This window comes from Alligator sinensis, unplaced genomic scaffold (assembly GCF_000455745.1).
Source record: "Alligator sinensis unplaced genomic scaffold, ASM45574v1 scaffold198_1, whole genome shotgun sequence".
Taxonomy (NCBI): Eukaryota; Metazoa; Chordata; order Crocodylia; family Alligatoridae; genus Alligator; species Alligator sinensis.
The window spans coordinates 2100073-2127253 of NW_005841906.1; the positions used below are offsets into that span (position 1 = coordinate 2100073).

General features: G+C 40.6%; 1 protein-coding gene across 1 annotated transcript in view; it reads left to right on the top strand.

Moving 5' to 3' along the window:
• Nucleotides 1–27181, top strand: part of ZFAND3 (zinc finger AN1-type containing 3) — a 259189-nt gene that overhangs the window by 215328 nt on the left and 16680 nt on the right. Inside the window, exon 6 of the mRNA XM_006018579.3 lies at nucleotides 10520–10690. Within this exon, the coding sequence (XP_006018641.2) occupies nucleotides 10520–10690 (171 nt within the window). The remainder of the gene's footprint in view (nucleotides 1–10519; nucleotides 10691–27181) is intronic.

Below are 27181 nucleotides of genomic sequence, written 5' to 3' on the forward strand. Positions count from 1 at the left end.
ATGGTGGTACAAACCCCAAACAAACAGACATTCATGCCCCTTGTCACACCGAAATACCCCAAATTGTGGCTGTGACAATAGGCATTATAAATTTGTTTTGCTTTTTTGTGGCAGATGTGTTTGTTTTATGGCAGGAAAGTATGGGCAGCCCAGAGTTACCTGCTGTCTCCAGCCACCCTAGGCAGGCCCTCCCAGGGCCTCAAGGGCCTGAACCTGTATGTATTGAATGTCTCAGACTGCTGTCCCTGACTTGGGGCATGATCTGCAAGCATGAAGCAAGGAATGCCTCATGGGAGTTCCATCCTTATGCACTTGCGAACACATCCCCCAGGAATTTCCCTGCAGGGGCTGCACTCTCGGTCCGGAGGTAGCAACGTGGCAATCCCCCTATGGGGGATTCCCAGGCCATATTTTCAAGCTGCTGTGCCCTAGGTCAAAGCAGAGCACCTGAGGCTGTTGTCCTACAGGGGCAGGGCCCTGAAGCCCCAAGAGCAGTAGGGGTCTGACCATGTGGGACAACAACATCATCTATTTTTGCTTATCAGTGAGATCAGTTTTGCTGGGACACGTTCTAGCACAGTTGATGCTACAACAAAAAAAAGCATCTATTTTTAGCCTCAACTTATTAAGTAAAAAATCCCTTAAAATACCAGAGCATGTAGTATATACATAGAACCTCTTTTTGATTATTAGTCTGAAAAATTAGCTCCCTGCATACTGGCCACCTACTGATTGGTGAGGACGTGGATGGGTTACACACACAATTCAGTATATTGGACTGAAAGGAGTTGCCTCTTTACATGTTCTCAAGTTTATATACAGATTTGATGCAGCAGTCAACTTTTCCATTCTCATGTGTACAGTATGAGAACTACACAACATACTGGAGTTTTCCCATTGACTTCAATAGCAGCAGAATTAGGTGTATGCTGACTGTTCATTGTGTGTCTGTGAATAGTGAATGACAACATACCATCTTGTTCATATAAGTAAATATATTCAAGGTGAGATTTGACAAAGAGAAATTTAGGGCCCTAAGTCCAGGACAGCAGTTCAACAAAACTGTGTCTGCAAGGCCATATAAGCAGCAATTTTTTTGTTAGAAAATCTACTTGGGCACCATTAGGTCAGTTACTGTGCAATTAGTGAAGTGCTATCATGTTGGCAGGTACTGAGATGTGCTCAGCTCAGCTTCCTGCCAAAGACCCTCTTAGATACCCTCTACATGTGCAAGTAGAAACATAATTGGATCTAATTCGTGAACCACACAATCTTGCCTTATGGCACATGTGCATGGCAGGAGGCATGATTGTGGGACTGCACATTATATCCATTCGGACGTTATTGCCCAAGTAAGGGGAGCCTCATCCTGGGCTTCCTCTGTACTGGCAAGAAGCAGGCTCCCATGGTTGGGAGCCCTCTTTGAGGGGGCTCCCAGCTGCAGGGCTACATGCAGCCAGAACCAAGAGAAACCTGCAACTGATGGGGCTCCTGGTCCCAGTTGTGCCTCACTTCAGTTGTCAGTTACACATGAAGTGCAGCCGGGACTAGGAGCTCCATCACTTGTGGCAATTCTCAGTCCCGACTGCATATGTGGCACAGCAGGACAAAGAGCCCCATGTGGGCCGGGGATTTCCCACGCCTTGCCTTGGGGATCATGGCAGCTGTGATTTCCCGCCCCCTTCAAGGTTCAGAGGTTTCGCACTGGACAAGGTGCACCCCAGCTGGCAGGGCTCCCAGCCACAGGGGAAACCCTGCTACACATGCAAATTAAAGCTCAATAGCAATGCACTACAAAGTTAGTCCACATTTTTGAGGTCTGACTTTATAGCTGGTTGGAGCTTTTCATTGTGTGATAGCTACTGTGCATGTGTAGCTGATCTTAAGGTAACTGCACAATTAACCAGTTAATTGCACAATTACCCAGTTAAAGTTGTGTCCCTGCACCTACACCATGCAGGGGCCCAATTTGATGGAGGTGGTTTGAGCACACCTAGAGACTATACCGAGTTCAGTGATCATTATTACTTTATTCTACTACCTTATAAGATGAGCAATGTCATTAGAGCACTTTTCCCCATAAATGGGAGACCAGGAGACCTGAATTTGAGGCCCTCTTCAGCCTGAGAGGATTCAAACCCACATCCACCACCTCACAGGAAAGTGCTCCAGTCACCAGGGTAGAGGCAGTTCTTTCCCTTTGCAGGTGGAAATGCAAGAATAATTGGGCTGGAGAGGAAGTAAGCAAGAGGGAACTTGATTCTATAGCCCAATGAGGAAGACCTTTGGATCTTACAGTGACTGGTACTTGTTAAATAAAGTGGATGGCTGGGATGTGAATGATGCATCTGATGGCACTCAAAAGCTTTTCAAAACTCTCTGCCATTCTATCTGACTGATCTTGTATCTATCCATCTCTCTTTCTTCAATGGCTTTTTATTTTTTTATCTATATTTTTCCCTTTTTGTAGTTATGGATCACTGTTTTGCTTGTCCTGTCCCAGCTATTTGGAACCACCTGTGATTCTGGTGGTTCCCCTTCTCTAAAACTTCCATTTAAAGGGAGGGTTTATTAAGTTTTATAAACTATTTTGTGATCTGGTCTATTTAAAACTTTACTTTTAAGAGAGCTGTAATATTTGTTTTTGTTAATGAAAAAAGTAAACGTCTAATCTTCAGTCTGAAGGTTATTTTTGTCATTTTTCATGAGCATATTTAATGTGTTGTTAAAAAGCAAATAGATCAGTTTGAAAAAAAATATATCTTACTTTTCCAAAGGCTGATGAGAAGTCACAAACTGGCATAGCTGCTTCAAATGCATCTGCTTGCTAATAATCTAAGTGCAAAGTCCCTTGGCATTAGATTTCCCAAGTGCTCCAATTTGCACTTTCCCAAGTGTACTAACTTCCTCTCTGGATTACCATGGAACTTCAGATTGGATAAATTGCCCAAAATGATCAAGGTTCATCACAAGCTCAGCACAGAGCCTGTTAATCACTGATGGTTATGATAGATGCAAGTATTTGCAGCTGGCAGCTGTTCCTTGTATAGTCAAGATTGCACACCCACAAATGTAACAGACAACGGGTACTAAACTGAATACTTGAAGTCTTCCCATGTTCTGCCACCTTCAGAAATGGGTCTGGTACTCTGGCCTCTGGAGGTTTACAAATCTCCTCACTCTCAGGTGTTTGGGGAAGTGAACCAGAGTGATTCTGACTTTCTTTTTTAAAGTAAAAAAAACAAGGTCAGTTTCTCTTCACCTGGCAACAATTTGAGTGGTTATTGCCTTGTAAAATACTTAAACTAATTGAAATCCACTCTATTAATCCATCAAAGGCATTATGTAGTACAGGTGGTTGGCTGCATTTAAACATGTACATTGATCAAATCAATTGTGTCTATAAGTAAAGATGTCTAGGAAATTAATTAGAGAGAGCCATGACCTCAGTGAAAGTGGTTGAGAGAAAGGAAGGCTAAGGATGAGCCAGACACAGGGTGTTAAACCAGATCCCTTCCTATTTTAGTTGAATAATTGTAACAAGAATTATCAACATTTAAAAATGTCATACTCTAAAAAAAATAGTATTTTACTTAAACCAGATAATTCTTCATGATTTGTTATTTTTCACTGTGCCATTTATTCTGTTTGTTGTTAACATTGTTTGAAACAGAGAGAATGTTTTAATTTCAAAATTCAACACTTAGAAGTAATTAGGTTCTTGCACATAACCTTAATTCTGTCCCTTGTGCATGAGTTACAGCAGCTTTTTAGTTTTATAATCAAAACTAGTTCTCAAAGCCAATATCTTGTACTAAATATGTCTGTGCTGTTTTAAATTGTGTTATGTAAATGTTTACTTGCACTGCTTTTGTTATCAGAACAATTGGCTTATTGATTTAGACTTGTATAAGAGCATCTAGGGTATCTTAACTTCATGAGCAACCGCACACTATACAGTTTCTTCTTGCACAACCTACCTTGGGTTGCAAGTCAGAAGAAAGGGAAAATAAAAAGCTCACCCACAAATTAAAATGGCTTTTTTTTACTAACAGGTTTTCCAACATTTACTATTACACAAGTCATAGATTAAGAATGATTTATGGTGGAGTTTATATATAAAATGGTTTTAATAAACACTTTTTGAAATATGTCATGTGAAGAGGAGTGTGAAGGTCTGCAAGATCCGAATGCACATTTATGTAGTCATAGGAAAAAATATATTTGAATAATATTAAGTAACTATTTAGATTGTCTAAAACTCTGGCACAATAAAATATGTATTTTCTAGGTAGATTAAAGGAACGCTTACCACAATGTAATGCCAGAATTTTAAAACAAGCTCTCATTGCCACAGTACCATGTGGGTAGAAGACAGGGAGAAAATAGCCACAGTTGTTGTCAGCCCCAGTCCCTTAAAATTCAACTCCAAATGTTGCTTCTTCAGCAGCAACAAACAAGGAAATTCAGTTTTGAACACTCAGTTGTTTTAGCTTTGTTTGGAAAAAAACACAACAACAACAACAAACATTTTTGGGTGGGGGAAATTTAGTGAATGCAATAGTAAAAATTAGGTAATGAGGCTGTTTTCCTTTTAGAAGTTCCCAATATGTCGTTCAGCACACCAGAACACTGTATAACCCCTCATCAAAAAACAGATCAGTTTTAAAAAAATACCCATGAGAGATCTCAGACTCTTGTGTTATGGGTTGTGTTTTTGGGATCTTTATGGACAGAGGTTTTAACAGCTTAAACTTCTTTTAAAATGGTTAGAGGAGAGATGGCAGTGATGTGTGAGGGTTCATTAATTATTACTCTTACAGATGTTTGCACAGGCAGTTGAGATCATTAATATCAATCTGTCAGAGTGTGATGGGTTCTTTAAAAAAAACCCCCAAAAAAACCTGATTTGAGTGCCTCAAAAGCTGTCATCAAGCCAGAAATTAAACAGATCCATCTGATTCTAGGAAACAAGTAGTAAGGGACAATGGCTTCCTTCTCCCGATCCTTTCCCTTCCTTTCTCCCACCCCCTATATGTTTTCTAAGAATACATCTCTGCTGGGCTAACAGTCCTCCTGAAGTGTCAGGCAAAAGCCATAGTGATTGTTAGTGAAGCCGTGTGTGTGCAGCCTGCAAACTGCCGTGGCAGGAGATTGAGAGAGATTGGGATTCAGCTCTGACAGTCCTGACACGATTTATTTGGAAATTATGGGGGGAGAGCATGAGTAATGAAGACAAGAACAGTGGCAGTAAGGAACAAATGTGAGATTCTGTCAGAGACCAAACAGAATTTCTAAGAACATTGCTCTATTTGTTGGTTCCACTCAAGCTTCCAATTTAAAGCTTGCTCTCCTAAATTACCATCCTTCTCCAGCTTTCAAATATGAGTTTGACAGAGAAGGTACAATTAGAAGAGTCTGTGTCCTTGGATGTAGATTTAACAAATCCATATTTCCCACCTGTGAATGTTAGAATTGTAGTTGGCAGAAGAGGTGGGGGGGCAGAGTGGTGCATTCTTCCGGCTGCGAGATGTGCCTAGGAGGTCTTGTGGACGGTTCACTTTGATTCTGTTTGTTTTCCTCGCTCTTCCTTTATGAGAAAACAATTTTTGTGTTCTTGATGCCTGCAGTTAAATTAATTTTTCTTCTGCCTTTTTCTGTTGAATATAGTCAGAGGTAAGAGCACCACTAACATCCAAAATGTATGTGAAAATACATTAAAGACGTGACCTTTATCTGTAGGTCAAACACCATCTTCCTTTTGTGAGAGCATTTCAGCGCACTAGAAGGCATCACATTTTTGGTAGCCCTTCCTGATTGTTTAATTGCTAACAAGGAAAATTTACTCTTGGCTTTTGTGGCTGAATCAGATTTATCCTGCAAGTTCTTCATTATGATAATGAACATATTCAGTCCCAAAGTTTTGCTGTCCCAGCAGTAAAACCATATATAACTGCTTCCATTCCCTGTCAGCACTCCATCCCTCTGTGAACCTTAGGTGTATGTTTTACTTCAGTCTTTTGGAAGGCAAGGTGATCAGGAGGAAATGAGCACAGAGTTGAATCAGGAAGTTATCAATGCTTAGCTGTATTGCTTGTGGTCATACTTAGCTTATGTTTGTACAGTTTTTTATACTCCTAGCTCGGTATGCTAAACAAAGAATTAAAAAACTCACTACTGTCCTCTAAAATTAAGTAAACAACAAACAAACAAATGTTGTTTAATCCATGGCAGGGAGATGTGCACATCCAAGAGTCTTTATTTCTAAATTTTCTTTCTTTTCTGCCATATTAATCACCTTATCTGAATATTTGATTAGTCATTTACTAATGGACAGGAAATGTGTAAATATTTGAATTTAGTTAATTATACGATTACAAGCCTGACCTTGGGTGGCTGCTTCTCTAACTTCTCTAACTCCATGGCACATAGCTTCATTAACTAATTAGACAGTGGCTGACGCACATTTGAATTCCTCATGCAGACTTCGTAATAAACCAAGAGACCAGTATTCATTCCATCACTTTAATCTAAAATGCCAAATTGCCTGCTGAGAGGAACCAGATAGCTGGTGAGCTCTACAGAAGTGTATGAGGCAACCATGTTAAAACAGCAGTGTAGCTATCACTCAGTGATGAATACGTGGCAGGTGGTGTGGTTCCTGTTATCCCCATCTATAGCAGTGAAGTGTACTGCCGTAGACTTTGGTGAGCATAGCATTAACTGGGCTTCTGTGTTCACATGTGCAATGGACTGCTAGCACATGAAGTGTGTTGCCTTTTAGAAATTAGCCAAGCATGATTTTTTTTAGGAGAACTTGAGGTCATTGTAGCTGTTACAGGTTTGCTGCTCTGGAGCCTGGGCTTCTAGTAGCCTGCTGAAAGGGACTGTCACATGGAACTATTCCTGCACTGCTGAATGGATTTGGTTTGAGATGATCTGGGACTTGTGGTTCCATAACTGCAAATATTCATCAAACGTGTCTTCCTCTTCCGTATCTACATTAATAGACAGCCTGCTTCATTGTTGTAACTGAGCATACAGAGAGAGAACAATCCCTAGGCTCAGGGTTACCCAAGCCCTAATCCCTTTCTTATCATGTGTCCATCCCCAGCATTGTATACAGTGCCCTACAAGTCTAATCCAGAAGACTGGCAATGGGTGCATTTAGACGCTCAGGAGTAACCACTTTAGATACAATGTGATGCTTTCAGTTGTGAGCTTCTCAGAAGTAGCAAAACTTTATGTAGGATATTAACGTGACGTGAGAACCTTTTCTGAAAGGGTGATATATTTGGGTTCTGTATAGGGGTAAGCATGGGAGAAAGCATAAAGACTAGTGAGAAAAGGAAACAAGTTTCTCATCAATGACTTTTTTTGGAGAATAGTATGAGACCAAGTTTGCCATGTGGGGAAAATAGTTTTCATATGCATTTGATGGCAAGAAGAGCAGGTCAGTTTAAACTATATGGTGGGCAAGGAGAAGCCAATGGAGCTTTTTAGAGGTGTGGTTCATAGGGTTTAATAGAACAACCTAAAGTTGGCAAGGAAAAGGCATGACCTGGATAGACAGAAGACTAGAGAGGAGTCGATAGTAATCAATAGAAAAATAATGAGGGTGTTTTTAGCTGATTTGCTCGGCCTACAGTGTAGCTCTGTTGCCTGGGAGATGATTTTGTTCCTCAGCTTTTGCACAGAACCAAATATACTGGCTATGTGGAGGGCACTGAATTTGGCCACTGAATTCATATTGGTGGAAACTTGCTTTTCCAACTCATTCAGTTAACACAGAGTGAAAGAGATCATAGTAAAACACACAGCAGATCTTTAAAATAAACTTTAAAGCTGTTTGATAGGCCAGAGTCCTATCAGGGAGTGTTTGCTGAATGCATTTTTTGTTTCAATTGGTTTCACTAAGACAAGGCAAGCTTTTTGTGGATCTCATCTTTCAGTCTATTGCAACAATATTACAACTGGTTTTCTTTGAAATAGGAGTGCAAACAGCTTCCTAGACAAATGAATGGATGATCGATTCATTGATAGCTATTAAACAGAACAGTCAGGAATGTATCCTCTGGCTTCTCTGAACCAATGATGGTGGATACCAGGAAGGGAGTATAATTCGGGATAGATCACTATAGATGTACTCTGTTCATATGCTTTTCCTCTAAAGCACCTGCTACTACCACTGTCATAAATAGGATACTGAGCTAGCTGGACCATTGGTCTCACCTAGTATGGTACTTCTGTTCTTTCTAGTGTACCCAGGAGAGAACAATTTTCAATACCTACCAGGAAGTGATTGGACTTGTCTTCCATTGTTTACAGCACTGACGAATAAATGTGTGCGCACGCATTTATTCATCCCACATGTCCATGCCTGTTAAGCCAGAGCTGCATGCTCCTCAAAATATTGCTCATGTAACATATTTCTTGTTGAGGAAAAAGGGAGCTTTGTTTCCTGTGCTGGAATACTTGAAGATGGAGGTTGAGTAGAAAGGAGTACTGTGGCTGCAAAAATGAAAGGAGAAGAAGAGGAGCCACTGTTCTAAAGATGATTTTGGTTCTGTTGTGGTTTTGGGAGCAAGTCTCCCGCATCTGACAGCATTGGAAAGAGAACATGTCTCTCCTGACTGAGGTGAGCCAGATAGCAGAGCAAATACCGGCCTGAAAGCCTCCAAAATACCTAAAGCAGTGTTGTCCAACTTCAGCTTCTAAGAGCCTGGGGACTGTATGCCTAGGAGCTGCACCAGCAGTATCTACACCATTGGGTATGCATGGTTTGGGCCCCTTCCACTCCTCCTCCTCCCTCCCCTCTACCTCACCTTCAGCTCCTTGGCCCTAGGCTCACCTGCTGCACTATACATGGCCTGGATCCTCTAACCTGAGGGCTGTTCCTGCACTACAGGCTGTGCCACACTGCTCCACCTGTCCCCTGTGGTAGGGGTAGGAAGTAGAAGCCAGGGGTGGGTGGGGAGCCGCAAGACTTGGTTGCTGCTGCAGCTGGAGCAATGGGGGCAGCAGTAGCTGGGGGAGAGCCTAGGGCTGCATGTTAACCCCTCCCAGCCTGCATGTGTCCAACTGGCAGCCTGTGGACAACCCTACCAAAAGCATGAAGGTAGGCATCTAGGTTTCTGATAGGTTTAATGTGCCAGGACAGTCGTTTGCAACCAGGATGCCAGGATACCTGGAAATGCTGCAAGATTATTTAAAGGGTGTGGCAGGAGATAAGCAAATGTGAGGGGATAAGATGATGATGATTCCAAGCATGAGGAGTTAAACAGATAAGAGCAGGCTTTGGCTGTCCCTGCCTAGCTACACCCCAACCCCCACTGCCTGGCCCCTCTGCAAGGAGGTAAGCACTGTAATAAAAAATTGGCTTTTGAAATGGCATGCTATTCAGTTCACAAAAGTTATGGAGGGGTGCCTTGAGTCTAACAAGGGGGTAGGACTACTTTCCGCACACAACCTGGGAGCACACTTTTCTCTCTGTACTGCAGACCCAAACAAGCATTTTCTCCATTGGAAAATACCATCTCACCTGCAATGAATGCCTCCATTGACATAAAACTCTGAAAGGTGGTTTTGTGAAGAGTGTTCAAGGTAGCAACTTTGAGAGTAGTGTCGTTTATCTTCCACTTTTCTATTACACCATCACAGTAGTAACAAAGTGTAATAACAAGCCCAGTCCAGCAGGTTAATTTGTTTCTCATTCTTGGGGTAAGTATGTTGCCAAATGCAGCATCTACTGATTTGTGTCCTCTGAGAAGTATGTTTTTCCTGTCTTTCCCTTTCACAGTATTTTCTTTATAAAAAGGAAATTTTATATAAAATAAGGTTATTAATGCAAGCGGTGTTATGGCTGGTTAAAAAAGTGTTTCCAAGAGTGTTTTGCATCTGTAGCATGCACGTACATGTTGGTTTTAGTTTATATTGTTGGTGTATAATCATTTACATTTAGATTGTTATCCTTGTAGAGAGAGGGAGGCACAGTATGGCGCTTTCATGCACTGCCTTCAGTTATCTGAACTGCAGCTAGGAAGCTGTGCCTTAAAGAAAGAAAAAAAAAAATCTCTTTTACAACCCAGCTAGGAAATAGGCTGAACCTGCTTTCATTTGTTTTTCAACAGAAGCCTTGTTCAGTTAGTTTGTGTAGGGGGAATAGTCATGTAGGAGAAACTAAATGAGATGAAAAATGAAGCTTGCAATTGTTTAGAATGGTGTGCGCTTCCTGTGAATCTGTGTGCAACCCAACCATGGCCGGGAGGAGTTATTCAGTTCATTTCATATTCAGTATTGTGAGCCAGGAGAGATCCCATGTAAGAAACAAACATAATTTCTTTCATTTGGTGCCTGTTTTGACTATTAAAACATGTAGATATGCTATAGAGTGGGAAGAGTGTAGTTTTGCAAGTGACCCCAGCTGAAAGCAGTATCTATGCCTTCAGTCTATCCAGAGTGGGGCCTCAACAAGGGAACGCTAACGTTTTTCCCCAAATGCTTGTTCTGAACACGACAGATTCACAGTCGGAGAGTGAGGCTTCTCCTGTGAAACGGCCACGACTACTGGAGGACAGTAATGACAGGCCTGAGGAAACCAGTCGATCTAAACAGAAGAGCAGACGCAGGTGCTTCCAGTGCCAAACAAAACTGGAGCTAGTACAGCAGGAACTGGGATCATGTCGCTGTGGTAAGTGTTCTGTATCAGTATTGTTAACATGAAGTTTTCATACCCAGTGACATGAAGATCCATTGCATGGCTGGGAAAAGGGAACAGTCGCATTCAAACCATATAAAGAAAATCTTTGAGAGAGGATATAGTTGTTGCTGGTTGCAAACGTGAGTTGTCAGGCTCAGTTTCATTATAATACTCTCTCCTGATTTGAGTCTTTTATCAAAGGCTTTCAAAGAATATTACAAGCATTAATGAATTTATCCCCAGAATTCCCTGAGGTAGGTGAATGTTTTACCTACTTTACAGGTGAAAGAGTCTGCAAATTGCACAAGTCTGCTGCAAAGCCTAGAGGAGAAATGCATCCCTGTTGTGCATCTAAACTATATGGCACTTCTTTCCCTCTATGTAAAAATCCTATCTTTAGATGTGTCTAACTTTCCGAAAACTTTCCTAATAATGCACCAGACATCACTCTACATGATTTATCTCATAGGTGACTTCCATAAGTTGATGAAATCATTCAGCTATATGAGTTGAGAATGGGAGAGATACTATTGCATATACTGACTACTGGCTTTTCTCATTCAGAGAACTCAGCTGGAACTTGTAATATTGCATATAACTGATTTTTAAGGAAGAACAGTGAATGTGGCTAGACACCATGGGAGAAATTCTCATCCACACAAGTACAACTGTATTTGAAATTGGTTTGCAATACCAGCATAAGGCTACATTAAAAAAAAAAAAAAGAAAAGAAAAAAAGTTTTATCTATGTAGTAACTCTAGTCATATAGCACAAATGATGGACAAATTAGGTATCAGCTAGGTTTGTGTTTATCATACAAAGCCTGTCTCAACAAGGGAATGAAATGCCCAAATGACTTGCACTCAAACTGGCACCTGCAATATGTGGAGTATTGCACACTGGGAGGAAAAAGTACTGGTTGAACCAGTTATATAGACACAGCTTGGGGGTTCTGTCTTCAATATGAAATGTGTGATGAAAATAAGAACTACACAGGAGCAATTACAAGCTGCCTTTGTCTCATAAAGTCACTTTCCCCTTTAGTGAAATTTGCTCTGACCATACTCCAACTTACTTAAAGCTTAATGCAAGCATTAAACATGATGTGTTATCCTGATTGAATAGGAATTATAGGGGTATACAGTGACCCTCGTTAAAATGAAACGGGCCATCAAATTGTATAAAATCAAAAACAGTAATGTAGAGAGGCCATAAAGTTAAAATGGTAAAGAATTCAATCTGGACTTTCACAGTGAAGTATGTGGTAAGATATTTAGCAACCTATGGAAGCTCTGCCTTATCGGTGACAACTTGGAAGGTTCTCTTCACCCAGGATGATGGGTACAGAAACTGCTGTTCTCAAACTGCTTGTCTCTCAATGAAGGAGCTTGCAAGTGCCTCACAGGAAAAAAAAAATCCTTAATATTAAATTAAGAAAAATGTTACAAGTATGGAGAAAAAATGAATTGTGTACTTTTAGTGTCTCAGCAACTTTTGCTGCATTCTACAAATTCTAAACTTTCATTCAAAAATAACTGCCTCTGTTTCTGCTATGAAAATAAAGCCATCAGAGTGGAAAGCAGCATGCCATTACTGTTACTCCCATCTTGGCAGAAAAGAATTTCCATTCAAACAATAACAACTGTAAATTTGAAAAAGTATGTCCTCCCCCTGTCATGTACAGCCCAGAGAGGTGGGGATTATATTGCCTATGTATCTTTTCTGTCTATGTGTAAACAGAATGAGCAATTAAATGCCAAAATTAAGAAACAGAAAATTGCTACACGTGTCCATCAAGTTCTTAAACATTTATTTTAAAAAGTCCTTCCCCAAGTGAGTAGTAGTATTAAAACTAAAAATTCATAAAATGAAAGAAGGAGCCTTTTGTACAAGTATAATTATTTCAGATGGAAGGTAATTTTCTTATTGAAATAGTTACACTACTACAACCCCAGTATAGATGCAATTATATCTGTATAAAGCTGCTTGTACCTAGTATAGCTGCTTCTCCTTTCTAGATCAAAGAAGCTGTTCTGGGATAATTGCATCCACAATAGGGAGCCTGTTGCATTTCAACTCTTGAAGTACTATATATGTAAAGTTCTACAGCTTTTGTGAAGAGAAGGCCCTGCTCTTAATTCTCCATGCTGTCTGTGTAGCACTTTTCTCAACTTGGACAATGAAAATTGACTAGTCAGTTCCTTTCAGGGCTTTTTTTTGGAAATAGCAATGCAGATGTTATAGGGATGAGTTCTTAAACTGTTTCAACTGGATATATATAACTTTATAGAAATGTTTCCATTGGATTTAAGGTTCATAAAATCTTGTCTACAAATTGGTGATGTTTGGGACCAAATTTACTTTGTTCCTGTAAAATAATAAGCTAGGAAATGAGAAGTGAGATTACCTATTGGCACACATGACACATCTTCTGTAGTTTAGAGGGTGCACAAATTAACAGTCTAAATATGTCTAGTCTACACATTTAATGAAGGAAGCAGAAATAGAGGCTGTTTAACCTGTATCACAAGAAGACCACGTTAACAGTACTGTGAGAAGCCCACCAGCTGCAATTCCTGGTGATATATTAGCATGGTAGATTTGTTTGGGTGAGTTTGATATGGTCACATTCCAAATGAAAGGCCACCACTGAGTTATGGTGGCCACCTCAGGCTAAACCTCCATCCCAGTGGTTTTCAAATTGTGTTCCACAAAACCCTGAGGTTCAGCAATAGATCGCTGGGGTCCCACAAAGCAACTGGGGGTAATGGCAGAGCAGGCCAAGAGGCATTATACTGCTGTTGCTGGGGCCAGGTCACCTAGTTCCATGTCAGCCTTTAGGATGGGGAAAGGGATTCCATAGTAGAAGAAATTAAATGAAAAGGTTCTGTGACTTTATGAAGTTTGAAAACCACTGATTTTTACCAGAGGTCTTCAACTCCTGGCCAACCGGCCAAATAATCCAGCCGGCAGAGCTCTGGCATCCAGCCTGCAAGGTTCCCCAATGAGTCAGGAAATGTGGTGGTGAAGGAGCAGTAGCAATTAATCCCACCATCCCTCTCCCACTTCCAAATTCCCAAGCCTTGCTTGACCTAGTTAGGGCCAGGCCCTGTCCTTTCCCCCAGCATGTCCATGTCAGGGCCAGGCCCCACTCCCTTCCCCCCACAACACTGGGACAGGGCTGAATTGCCCCCTTCTGTGTGACCAAATCAGGCCCTGCCACTCCTGCCCCACATACCAGATCTGGCCCACTAAGAGACCAGGCACTGCCAATCCAGCCCAGAGGGCAAGAAGCTTGGGCACCACTGATTTATACCATTACTTCTCTAATGACAAAATTACTTCTCTTGTGACAACAACTGTATGTTGACAAGTTAACTAGGTCATTTTCTAAAGCAAGCTAACTTATTTTATTCTTCTGCATGTGAAGTCAGGTTGCTTGAGTCATGATTATCAGACCATATTGGTGGGGAAAAACTTAAGTGTATTTAAACATGTTTAATTCATTTAAGACCTATGAATCAGAGTGTTCTAGTGATCCAATTGCTACTTTGCAAGCCATCACAATTAGCAATAAGTACTTCATGTTTCACTGGACAGCTTAACAGTATAATCTCTAGTGTGAGGTAAAACAAGCATCTGTACCCAGGAGGGATTTTTCAGGATGCAGAACCTCATGCTTAATGCTGGTCCAGGACTGATGTAGCAAGTTCTGGACATTGTACCACTCTGGTCTTAAATTTCTGATTGCATTCTTAATTGCAGCAAGGGAAAAAGTATGTAGAAGCTGCTCAGTTTATCCTTTAGAAATAGTTCCAATAATGGTATTGTGTAGAAAGCAGGTAAGGGGGTTAAAGGCACAAATGAATGCAGTGTGGGGACAGGAAGAAAGGAATTATTGCAAGGCTATCACAGCTGCACACAGATCCGTTGGATACCTGTGTGCATACAGCAAGACTAAATTCTGAAGAGGCTTTTTTGGCTGCTGGTGCTTCCTATACAACAGCAAATGCATTGTTTGGAATTGTATGTTGACCGAGTTAAAAGCCACTGGAAACCATCTCAACTTTTAGGTAGGAGACAGTTATTTTGTTAATACTAGCATTAGGACTACAAAGTTTATCATTGGATAATTTAGGGCATTGTGGCTACTGGAAACGAGCATTGTACATAATATGGGGTTTTTTTCAATATAAAATTATGTGGGGTAACCATATTACAATAATACCATGCAACTTTGTGGTATGTCTCACACACACACAGGGAAAATAAAATGCTGGACAATCTTGGATTAATCGAAGACTTATTGTTCCTAATGTAGAATACCTGAGAAACTTGCATCAACCCATGCCAGGCAGCTCCTTATTTCGAATTTTCTATTATGTTTCAAAATAGACTGCTGTTATGTTGCTGTTGTCTTTCAAAATTATTAGGAGGTAGATGAGGAATTATCAATAAGGTGTTAACTTGAGCTGTAACTTGCAATAACTCTCTAATGAACTCAGACCAGTCCATGAGAACAGTTTCGTTGTTTCACTTTGGAAAGCATACTACGATTCCAAATAAAATATTTTTCTTCTCTCTGAGGGAGTCCCTTTCACAGTCACATTAGCTGCGAGTAGTCAAGGGAGCCCTCTAGGTCTCATCTAATGAAGAGCTGGTTTACTTGCTGATTTTCTGTTGAATTTAATTCTATACCATTGGGCTGTCATATCAGCAGGCTTTAAAATGCAACTATGCACAGACCTCTGACATTGCAAGAAAAATAGAGGACTTGATGAAAATGGACTGGCTTGGAAAACATCTGCCCTGCTCCAGAGATGTAATTTTCAGATTTGGGCCTCTTCATATATGTTCATTGCTTTGGCTTGTGATACTGTGCCAGCTGTCAAAACAATTAAGACAAAAAGGCAGAAAACCTGCTCTGAAGGCAGCTTTAATATCTCTTCAAGTTATATGTTGTCTCTCTGTCCCATGAAGTCACTTTCACCATGCTAGAAACTGCCCTGAATGAGTGAAATGGGTAATGAAATGTGTATGCCTCCTTTGAACTTGTGTGCGCTTGTTTTATTTTCTTGTCTATTCTTTTTTAAAGAAAGTTCTCCGCAAATGTTTGTCATTTCTCTGGGAGGGTGCCACAAAAGTGGAGCCTGGAAGAGGCAGCTGTTCCAAAATAAACCACCTGTGTCTTTCCTTTTGCAACTGTTTTGTTGTTGCTTTGGGGAGGGGGACTACATTTCCAAAGACAGTATTTATCATATTTGATCAATCCTTTGGTTCCTTAAGTTTGAGCATTCTGCCTCCACCAGAGACTGGCCTAATGCATTTCCTCTGGTTATTATCAGACATGTAGTGAGTGTTCAGATGACCTGTGCATTCAATGATCTTTTCCCGTCTTCTCTGAAATGGGCACTGTCTGATTTCTGAATATTTCTCCTACTAAATGAAACTGTCTAGAAGCACATATAGATACGCTGTCTTTTTTTGCTAACACCTATGCAGCCCATTACACAGTGCAGATTTCACTTGTCCTTCACCCTCTCTGCAGTGTCAGAATAGCATCATTGAGACATATGTTTATTGAACAATGCCCAGCTTTACCTTCAGGAGTTACTGGTATTTTACGCATCCTTGTAAAGCCACGTAAAATACAATAGTAATGCAATGTAAAGTTGTATTAACTGGAAGTTTTTATATGGCCTTCCCTATCTGGGTCATCTAAAATTGATATTCATTGCTCATACTATTGTTTCACAGTTTCTAGCCCTAATAATATGATGCTTCAAGGAAGTACCTCAGCAGATATATGGGTGTCCTGCAGGACACTACACTTGGCCAGGCATGGTCTTTACACTTTAGGAAAAAAATCTTAGATCATCAACAAACTGCTCTGTTGCTTTCACTGCCTCTTGTAACATATATCCAGAAAAAGGTATCTCTGTGGATCCAGTTTCATTGACACTACATGGAATTTCAGACAAATTTAACAGTGCTGTAGGGCTTTCGGAGGGGAAAAACAAAACAATTTACTACTGAGAAGGGAGTCCCAATAAAGGTTCTTTAAACTCAAACACAACATTTCTCAGCTGTAGAAAGATATTTTATATATATATATTCACAATCTTTTTTCATTCTCCTTCCATTCTGTACAGGTTATTAACTGCTGACAAGAAATTCACATCTCATAAATAATGCTTAAGAGCCATTGCTATATAAATTGAATGTGTTATGAATTGTGATGGGCCTTTTTGTAGCATTCTGTGCCTAGAGCAGGAAGAACAGAGGATGTCATTTTCATTAATTTCTAATGAGGTGCCAATTAAAGGCAAGGAAGGAGCTCAGAAGGGAAGAGTCACAGAGCTCCCCTGAATCCTCTACCCCGAGGCTGTCAAATGAACACGCTGCCAAGCCTCCTCTGAAAATTCCATTAAATTACAGTCTCATCTAGAGCGCACACAGACAAATTCAGCTTCCCTTTGATCTTCAAAAGAGCAATTTGTAAGACGAGTTCTGAGCCTTCTCACACAGCGAACTGGGAGAGGTGATAGGAATTGTTAATTGCCAACACGCTTTACAAGCTTCAGTGAGGAAGAGAAATTTGAAAATGAATTCTCATTCTGTACTACTCTTGACTGGATAACCTTTAAATCAACAATACTGGAGTAACATTGGTTTCCTGTGTAACATTTCTTGATGGCAATTACATCAGGCATGTGTTCCAGACAGAGATGATCTTCAGAATTATATGGACCCTTCGGTGGCTTAGCTGCTTCGGCCGGATAATGACTGCATAAAAAGACCATTTATTTAATATTGGGTTCATTGGGCAAGTAGATCGGTTATTACCAATCGTAGTGTGTCTCCTAAATTATATTCTAATACCAGCTTTCATGTAAGGCAACAAGAAATCAAGCACTAGATCATGCTTGTTTTGAAAATCAGTCTGTCGTTTCAGGGGAACAGAGAGCCAGATATGCCAAACACAAGTGAATGTTCTCAAAATTAGAGTGTAAACTTGTCTATAAAAATGGCAAAATGATATAAAGACTTTTCTTTTTCCTGTGCAGCTTCTAGGTTGATTACTTTTCAGCCAGAATATGGATTTATGGATTCTCTATTAATGATTTGATAAGACAAGTACACCTGTTAAATGAAGCTTGCACATTTTAAAAAGGCATTTTCTTAGCTATAAAAGACTTTTTTTGGCACAAAAAACACTGCTGAATTTTATAATAGAGACTTAGTATTTCTCCACAGATAATGAATGTTTGCAGCGCTACACTCTTGGACACTGTAAACTAATCCCTAGTATCACTGATTTTTTTTTTTAAACTTAAGCCTTGAAGGCTGTAGAGGTCTCAGTTAACTGTGGTGAATTTATGATGGCTTTCCTGAGTGGTGTGAAATTACAGAAAATGGTAAACCAAGCATCTTTTTTTCTGTACTAAAAGTCTCTTTTCAAAGATATTCAAGGATGGCTTAGGGGGTTGGTAATGGGATTTCCTCTCCGTCGCCACTTCAAATCCAGCCCTGGTCAGTAATAACAAAACAAAAAAAACCCTGTCATCCTCTGCTGACTGGTCAATAAGGCCCTACATGAAATAACTTATTGTTCTTAGTCCTTAGTAGACGTATATGTTCATATCATTGCCCCACTGCATTCACAGCTGGCTCTTATTTTTAGTAGTCAGAGAAGTCAGGACTAAATGCACCACAGAGACCAAGCTCTCCTTTAGCTTCAACTGGTGGTTCCATGGACCCTTCCCTGCTTCTGTTTGTACAGTATATTTTTTGTGGGTAAGAGCCTGTAGCCTACCAGATTGTCAAGCAAGAACCTAGTCTTAAAAATGGTACAAAGAGAAGAAGAAAATACTAACAACCTCCTGTTTAAGGCCTCCTAGTTAAAAATAATTCTGAAATAATGTTGCAGAACAACCATTGTTTCCTGCCTATAGGAATACCTTTCTACAATACATTTTGGTTTCAACTTGGTACGTAAAAGCACATATTGTATTCTAATATCTAAAATCAAGGTGCAAAGTAATCTGAATAAGTGAGTTTTCTGCACTTCCATGGTGGAAAAGTAACTGGGATTCCCAGCCTTTGTCTCTAGTGACAAAGGCAAAGGGACAGATCCTATGCTACCAACTGGCTATCTAATAGAACTTAGGTGCCTAATTATGATTGTATTCCATCTTGTTCAAGCCCCTGAGAAAATCTGCAAGCACTTACTTCTGTAACAAGCCATTATCTTAGCTTCAAGACTAAATTACAAAAAGCAGCCAGGAGGAGGAGGAGGACCCATCCACCTTTTGTGTTACTAGTATAGGATCACAATTAGCATCTAATTCAACCTAGGCACCTTATAAGTGGGATAAGATCTGGCCCTTGGCCTTTGTTACTCAAGTGCCACCTGATTTTTATGTGGCATCAGTGGATTGTAAAACCTCTCTGGTCCTTACTTGGAGGCTTACACTGATAGAGTTGTAAAAGTCAGGGAAGTAGAATATTGCAGACATACTGCAGCTTAAATATTCAATGGTTTACTTCTGGCACTGTTGATTGGAGTTAGTCCTGCCTGAAGCCCTTGGGCAAACCTTCTGTGGGAGTGTTACAGTAGTAGAAAAGCAACCATCTTGCTGATGACCAATTTAAGACTCTTGCACAAGTACCAGCAGTGTCATTAAATGAGGAAATAAAGAGTATGCATACAGGGCAAATAGATGCATAATATAGTGAGCTTGAATGCAAAAAAGGTTATCTGAGACCTTCTGATTTCTCATTTCAACTCCTTTTGTGCCTTTAGGCAAGTCATTTTCTCAATCTGACCCTTTTTTAATCAGAAAAATGAGACTAATAGCCACCTACCTTACCAAGCTACTGGAAGAATTCTTTGTGAAGCACTCTTGAGTATGAGCATTAAAAGTGTTTTAAGTGCCAACTCTTTTCTTAAACAAAATTCCATTTGTACGGAGCATGCAACTGCCCAGCCCCTAGTATGCTAATACGTATGCCATGCCTCCACCAATCTGGGGTGTGGGGAAAATGCTATTATCTGCATAATTATCTAGAGCAAATTGTTAAAGAGTGGGTTACCTTTAAAAAAAAAAAAAATAGAACCTGAAGTAAATCATGGAGATTTCTCCCTGAAACCTGAATGACAGTGCCACATTTTAAGCTTGCTTAAAAATAAAAACAAAAAGTATTCCATAGCTACATATTGGAATAAAAAGTTTAGAAAGACTCGGGTAGAGCATAATAAACCACAATATGGACTCCGTCACTGCTGCCTGAATAGAAATGCTGCTGCCACTGCCAGGCAGTTGGTTTTAAACTTTAGGTGCACCAGGGATCAAAGGGAGAAGTGCAACTGCATCTTACCCTCCCCACCCTGCAACTCCTTTCCTAGGAAGCGAAAGCGAGCTTACAAAAGCGTATAGCCTGAGAGTCACCAGTGGAGTTTTGGAGTGAAGCTCCATACTACCTTCTTCAGCCAGGAGAGAGAGGGAAACATTGGTCTTCTCAGGGTGAGAAGGCTTGTAAAAAGTGCTCAGAATATCCCTCTTGCTTCCAAGTCATAGGGTGGGGTATGGGGAAGTAAAGCTTTGAGCTATATAAGTTTAAAACTAAGGAAAACTTTATAGGGATTGCCCTGGTTATTGTTGGATAATGAATCAATTTGCAACAGCATGTGTAGACAGCTATTAAATCCAGGGCATAAATGCACTTAATTGTGAAAGCATATTGAAAGTTAAAGCACTGGAGTCATGCTAGGCAAATGAAGACTTGAGGTCAGAACACATGAAGGATCCAGGTGAATACCTTAAAATTAATGGAATTTGCCGAGTGCCTCAGACTGGAATCTTGTCATTATTTATTCTAGCTCTTTATTAATAGCGTTATCTGACTTGCATTTTCATTGGGCTGAAGAAAAACAGATGATACACATACATTATCAGATTGCCTAGTGTTGCTTACTTGTTTTAATTAAATTATTGGATACACTTTGGCTTTTAATTAAATTCTCAGCTTTGGGGAGGAGTGTATTAACATAGGTAAACTTCAGTACGTAGAGACTTCCAGAAGTATTAACACTTAACCCGGCTCATCTCAAAGTGTCAAGGATTGTATACCCAAGGATACTTGCGTACAGTTGCTAGTGTAGTGCTCTCTCTTTCTCATCACCTGACCCTTCACTAAAAAAGTTTAAGGAACTTAGGATAGTCTCAAACTCCAAATAGCTGGGGCATATTGTGATTGCTCCCCTATATGGGGTTACAGACCCCTGAAATAAAGGGAAAACATTCTAAGAGCAATATCTGCCATAATATGTGTATCTTATTTTCATGATTCCTCATCACCGATCTTTCAGGTCATGATGCCTGGTAGTCTAAATTGCCATTTCCTGCCTTTGTGATGGATTCCATGGGCTGCTACTGCATGCCTTCCATTCTCTTGTGAGCACTGTAACCTGTATTGCTCCATGAACTGTTCATAGTTGCAAGACTGGTTTTGGAGCAGCTCGGATTTAGTGATGGATGCATTGGAGGACTGGGGCAGGTGCTAACTGGGGTAGTCAAATTTTAGTTGGATTTTGGGCTGGTGTGAGGTTCAGTGTTTTAAGAATTGTTAGTTGGTCATACTACGCTTGCGCTTCTGTGAAAGATTAAAGAATGTAACTTGCTGCGGTTGCAGAGTGTTGACTGTTACTGTTTTTGTGAACCTACTCGGCACAGCTACTTGGATCACTTTTCCTGTGTTCTGCAGTCTTGTTAAAAGATAAAATGGGAGATATCTGTTGTATAGGAGAAGTGTGGCAAACAAGAGCAGAGCCATCCCTTTGACATAAAGATGATAGGGTCCTCCTGAACTCAGCCATGCGTAGCTAGAAGTTAACTCAAAGGCAAAACCTTCTCGCATGCATGTTTGAACTCTGGCTCTTTAATTTTAAACACAGTTCTCCATTGAGTTAGTTATGCATCGAGGTTGATGAACTGTCCACTCTTGCTGCTGTCTCTCATTCTTTGCTGATAGAAGGAGCTGCTGGCACCAAAGTGCCCATCTATGTTTAACAAGGAAACTTCACTTTAACTAGTTCTAGCTTCTTTACTTTAACAATTCCATAGGTGAGTCTCTTGGAGGTAGTTTAAACATTTTCATTCTACCTCTTCATTATAGTGAAAATGAATTTTTTAGCAAAATCAAATGCATGTGTGTCAATTTGTGCCTGTATGATTGTATCCTTGCCCCGACCCTGCATCCATCCTTTTTCAGATTAGACTCGGGGCTTTGAGACAGGCCCTGTCTCCATGTATGTTTTATACTGCATCCTGATGAGGGGGCCTTTGATCCCAAACAAGGCCTTTGTATGCTGCAGTATTTCAATATTAAAGACTCTTACTGTTAAAATTTTCCTTAAAGCAAATTGTACTCATTACCATCGAAGCATCTTTTAGCATCTAGGTCTCCAAGGTAGTAGTAGTATAAACCTGAGGCATTGTGTTTACCACCTTAATTACATAGTTGAGTAGTCTTTCAAAATCAGAAATGTTCTGAGAACAGCAGCTCTCACACCTCAGAACTTCTTCATGAACTGAGTGTGCATAATCCCTACGTGTAATAGGTATCATATTTACTCAAATATAAAATAGGTTTTTTCCCCACCCAGTCAGCATGAGGAAAAAAGCTCTTTGCCTTACAGTTTGCATACAGGGATACCTCATTAAAGAATTGCCTGTCATTAAACTGCTGCTAAAAGCAGCATGTGCTCAGTAATGGAAGCCAACTATAAAGTTGATTTAAAATGCAGCCAACACTGAGCATGCCTATAAATCACAAGGCCCACGTTGGGCAAACATACTGATGAGAACATACCACAAGAATAGGTTAGTACAGTTCATTTCAATAAAATATGTGGTAGCGCCCATTAAGCGCAGTCTCCCTCAGTACTGTCTCTTTCAAGTCACAGTGAGCCACTACATTGAATACATTTTGACTTCTTCACTCCCACAACTGAGTTGTCTTTCTTTCCCATTTCCAATGATTTCTGTTTCTTTACCAGCTTTAAATGTGTGGCAAACATCACCAAACTAGGCCCCAAACAGTTTACGCAGAATCTCACTCCTTCTTTCAGTTTGTTGCATGTGATTAGTGTGGCCCCACCCTCCATGGGGTAGATCTGGACCAGGCTCCCCTGCGCCTCAACATATACATTTTTGGAGGATCCCAGGACTCAGGATAAGAACACCCAGTTCCAGTCATGAGTGGAGGGCTAATTAGCGGTTATCTGGAGTACATGCACATGCTGAACAGTGCTGAGCTGTGAGGTCACAATGGCTTGAAATACTGTTCACTCTGTTGAGGTCCAGCTCAATGAACTATATGATAAATCATGAGTCTTCTGGCTTTGGACTAATATCATACATAGGTTATACCTGGCAGGGGAAATACCCTTACCAAGGTAATGCAATTAGAATGGCACTGTGTAGTGGAGGGTTGCACCCTCGTCTGCTTGTGGACAGAACTCCCTACAAGAGCCTCATAGTTAGCTTCCCGCTGGCTAGCTTCCAGTGGGAGGATTTTGGCTACACGCTGACTTTATAGAAATCGGAGACTCTTCCCTAGCTTGCTCCTGCAGCCATACAGCTGAGGGCAAGCGTAACTCGGGGGCATCTGAACCCTAAGTCTCCAGACTTGGGCTTGTATGTAGGATGCCTGCCAAAGGATTTGGAAGTATCTGAAGCCCCAGTCTGGGGTGGAGGATACTTGCCCATAGCAGGGCCACATATGGTTCTTGAATGATTCAAATGGATTTGGACTTGACCTGGCTAATTTGACCTGAGATGTGAAAACATTTTCTTTAAAAAATAAATAAAGGTTATACTATGTATAAGTAGGTACAGAAGTGATGCCTACGTATGTTTATGAAGTACCTGTGCTAAAACTTGGCAATTTCAAAAAAGATAAAATTCATCAATCTGGATGAACTAAGTCTATAAGTACACAAATTCAGTGTTTTAAATTTGTTCCTCACTTTCATGCACCTAGTGAGAGCAGGGTCTGACAGTAAGGGGAGAGGGAGGAAGGGGACTGCAGGGGGAAGAAATTGGGTGGGGTGGGGGTCAGAGGACAAGGGGGCCATCTGACCTCCCAGATTTATTTTCCTTGCTGTAGCAATGGGAGGGGGACAAATTCAAGGCAAACTTCCAATAATTAGATTCTATACCGGGAAGATTATTACAAATTTATAAATTTTCCATATACAAAAACTAATTATTGGGATGTCATCTTATATTTGAGTAAATACATTATATTTTGTGCCCCTATATTGTCTGAAATGGTTTTTTCCTCTCCAGATAAGCCACGTGCAAAGGAGTAGGGAATGCCTTCTTGAGGGGTTGCCTCAGGGAAGGAAGGAAGTTAGGAAACTTGCATGAAATCACTTGAGGATTTGTTAATATAGAAAATGCAGCATTCAGGATGTGTTTTCTCCTCACGTGCTCTGTTCGCAACTTGCATCACATTCAGTGTCAAAAAAGTAGTTTGCCTGCTCTCTATGGCAGCAAAGAGGTAAGATAAATAGTAAAGTGAATCTGAAATTAGCACAAATTGGGATAAAAGGTAGTTTGTTTGCAGAATCTCCACAGTGCAAATCTGTGTCTCTTGTGTGCTCCCTAAAGCGTCTTCCCGGACTTGCAGTCTTCAAGAAAATAGACAGAAGACACTTTGAAACACAGGCTATACGTGACTAAACTTGGAAATACAAAGGCTCGGCCTCCAAGTCAAAAGGATTCCTGCAGAATCTTTAACCCTACCTGCCAGGGGCTGCTACAGAATTAAGATTACATTCTCCTTCCTTTATCTGGAAATTCTGCCAGCCGTCCATGGAAGCCTTGCACAGCTAATGGCCCTTTTGTTTTTTCTCTTACATGCTCTTATGCATGTTGGCTTAGGACTCATTTGAGGGAAAGTAAAATGGGGCAAGTCCAAAAGGAAATATTTGCATCTCTCTCTCCCTCTTTTTTGCCAGGCTGTTCATCCTTCTACCCTACATACACTGCATGAGATCAGAAAATACATATTTTCTATTCAGTAGTTGAACTGCAACATAAATCAACAACAGCTCCTAACCATTCTGAAGCTCTGAGGCTTAAACTTTTATTTTGCATCACAGATGTCATGGGGCAATGTGCTTGCCATATGAATCCAGGATTAAATCCGCTTGCCTGCAACCTAGTATTGCTCCACTCCTAAAGCATGAGTGGGTAGACTCAGAGAAATGTTCTGATACATCTTATGCCCTCTTTACTCCTCCTGCAGATTTCAGTTCAGAAATGACTGGATTTTGGTAGATACTAGTAAACATTCAGTGGACCAAAACATCTGCAAAAAGATAAAAATGCTGAAAGGCAAGTTACTGCGATCACTGGAGACTTGGGTAACAAGGTCACCAGAACAGTTGTGCACATCTGGTCCTGTGTGTTTCCCGAACTTATTCGGCTGCACTTTTTGTCAGGGAGAGAGGAACTGAACTGCCTTGGGAATTCCTTACAAGTCCAAAGGCACTTTGCATTAATACATGGAAAACCTAAGGTCATGCACTTCAGGGATTTCCACTCCTCTCTCTAGATATGACAGCATGAACAAGTCCCTGTATGTGACAAACTGCCTTGGGCCACCTCTCTTGTTATTTAAAAATATATTAATTTAGATAAAAAGCTTTGCCGTAACGTGACTCAGCTCCTCGTCAGGAGGGGGAGGTGAGATTCCCAGCACAGGTATTTTGAAGTTCCTGGCACTTGTTTAGAATCCCTGCCTTTTTGAAAACAAAGGGAACCAGGGAGATTAGTTTGGCTCATTTATTTCCAAAAGCCGATTGCTTGGTGGGTTGGTGGGGTTTGTTTTTGTTTTTTGTAAAGTGTCATTAACGAGAGTGTTGCTTGAGTTGTGCAATGAAAAGAGAAGCTGCCAGCACAGAGCATTCCCTGCAGAAGAGAGGAAAGAGGTAATTATAGTTTGTGCAAGGATGGAGCTGTCTGGAAGGAGAACAATAAAAGATGTCAGCAGAGGAGAATATTTTTATACTTTAAAGTGACAGTGTGTATAAACTGCATTGGGAGCTTCATTAGGTTGGACTGTAGCAGTTTTATATCCTTCTATTGCCGGCTGCACTTTTTCAAGCAACCTGATGGGGAAGTGCCAAGGGAACAAGCAGGATCACAGTGGAATCCATAGAGCAAGAGTTTCTCAAGAACTCTTCACATGTTTCTGCGATCTTTGCTTTCTATCTTCTAACTATTTGCTCTGTTGTTACGCTCCTGATTTATCTATTTTCCTTGGCCTGGTTGCACCTGCTTCAGGACTCTACTGACATTTGTAGTTTTTAAAGGCAATGTCATTCTTTAAACAATTTAAGTCTTCTCTTCATTTTAGAAGCAGAGTCGCACTGCCTTAGGGATTCCCATGTTACCTTTCTGTTCTGAACAGGGCAGCAGCAGCATGAGTTAATCTTTTCCACCAGTTATCTGTTCCCATCTTCACTATGTAGGACAATAGTCCAGCTGTTCCAGCTCTGCAGAAGAAGTTTAATTATTTCTAAACCATGTAAATCCCAGTGACACAGAAGAATGCAAATCTGACCTGTTTTAGTCCTCACCTGCAGCTTTCCTGTCCAGCCACAGGCCTCATGAAATAGAATATATTAAAGCCCTTTAATATATATCTGTGCAGCAAATTCTGCCTTAGTACTAGGACAGCAGACACAACATAATCCAGAGAATTTTGCTGGTTGAGTGTAGTAAACTGCTAATTCTGTCCAAAAGAAAATGCAAACTGAAACCATCTCCTGTTGCAAACATGTGCTTACAGCTGAGATCTGTGGCCTGTTCACATTCCTGATATTTTGTGAGTTTCTGTACTAGCTGAAAAGATGTAATTATAGGTATAGAGGTCTGTGCATCTTATATACCATTACATTTTCACAGTTGAATGACAAGATGTCTGAGATACAAATTTTCACTCTTTGTTGAAATCTTTTTCTCCAGCAGAGAAATACTGTTGTATGAGAGTCACTGCAGAGGAAGAGGCAAACTCATAAGCAGCTGTGACCAGTTCTTTGCAGTTTTAAAAGTCAGTAGAGAGATTTTGACAGGGAACCAGTTTAGGAAGTGGCAGTTGGGTGATGTATTCCTAGTAACCTATTAGTTTAGCAGACAAGCTGCTTCATTTTGGACCACCTATAGTTTCCTCAGGGCATTGGGCTGAATTCCTAGGTAAAAGGAATTATGGTAATCAAGATTGAACAGACACAGACATATGGCCGGAATGCAATGCCCAGATCAGTATCTAGTGAGCCTCAATCTAACAGATGTTTTTAGGTGTGGTGGCTGAGACAAAAGTGAGTTCGTAAAAGCAATTTCCTCTTCCTTTCAGCATCCTCTTAGTCAAGTTAGAGCTCAGCTTCAGCCAGCTGTTCTTCATCC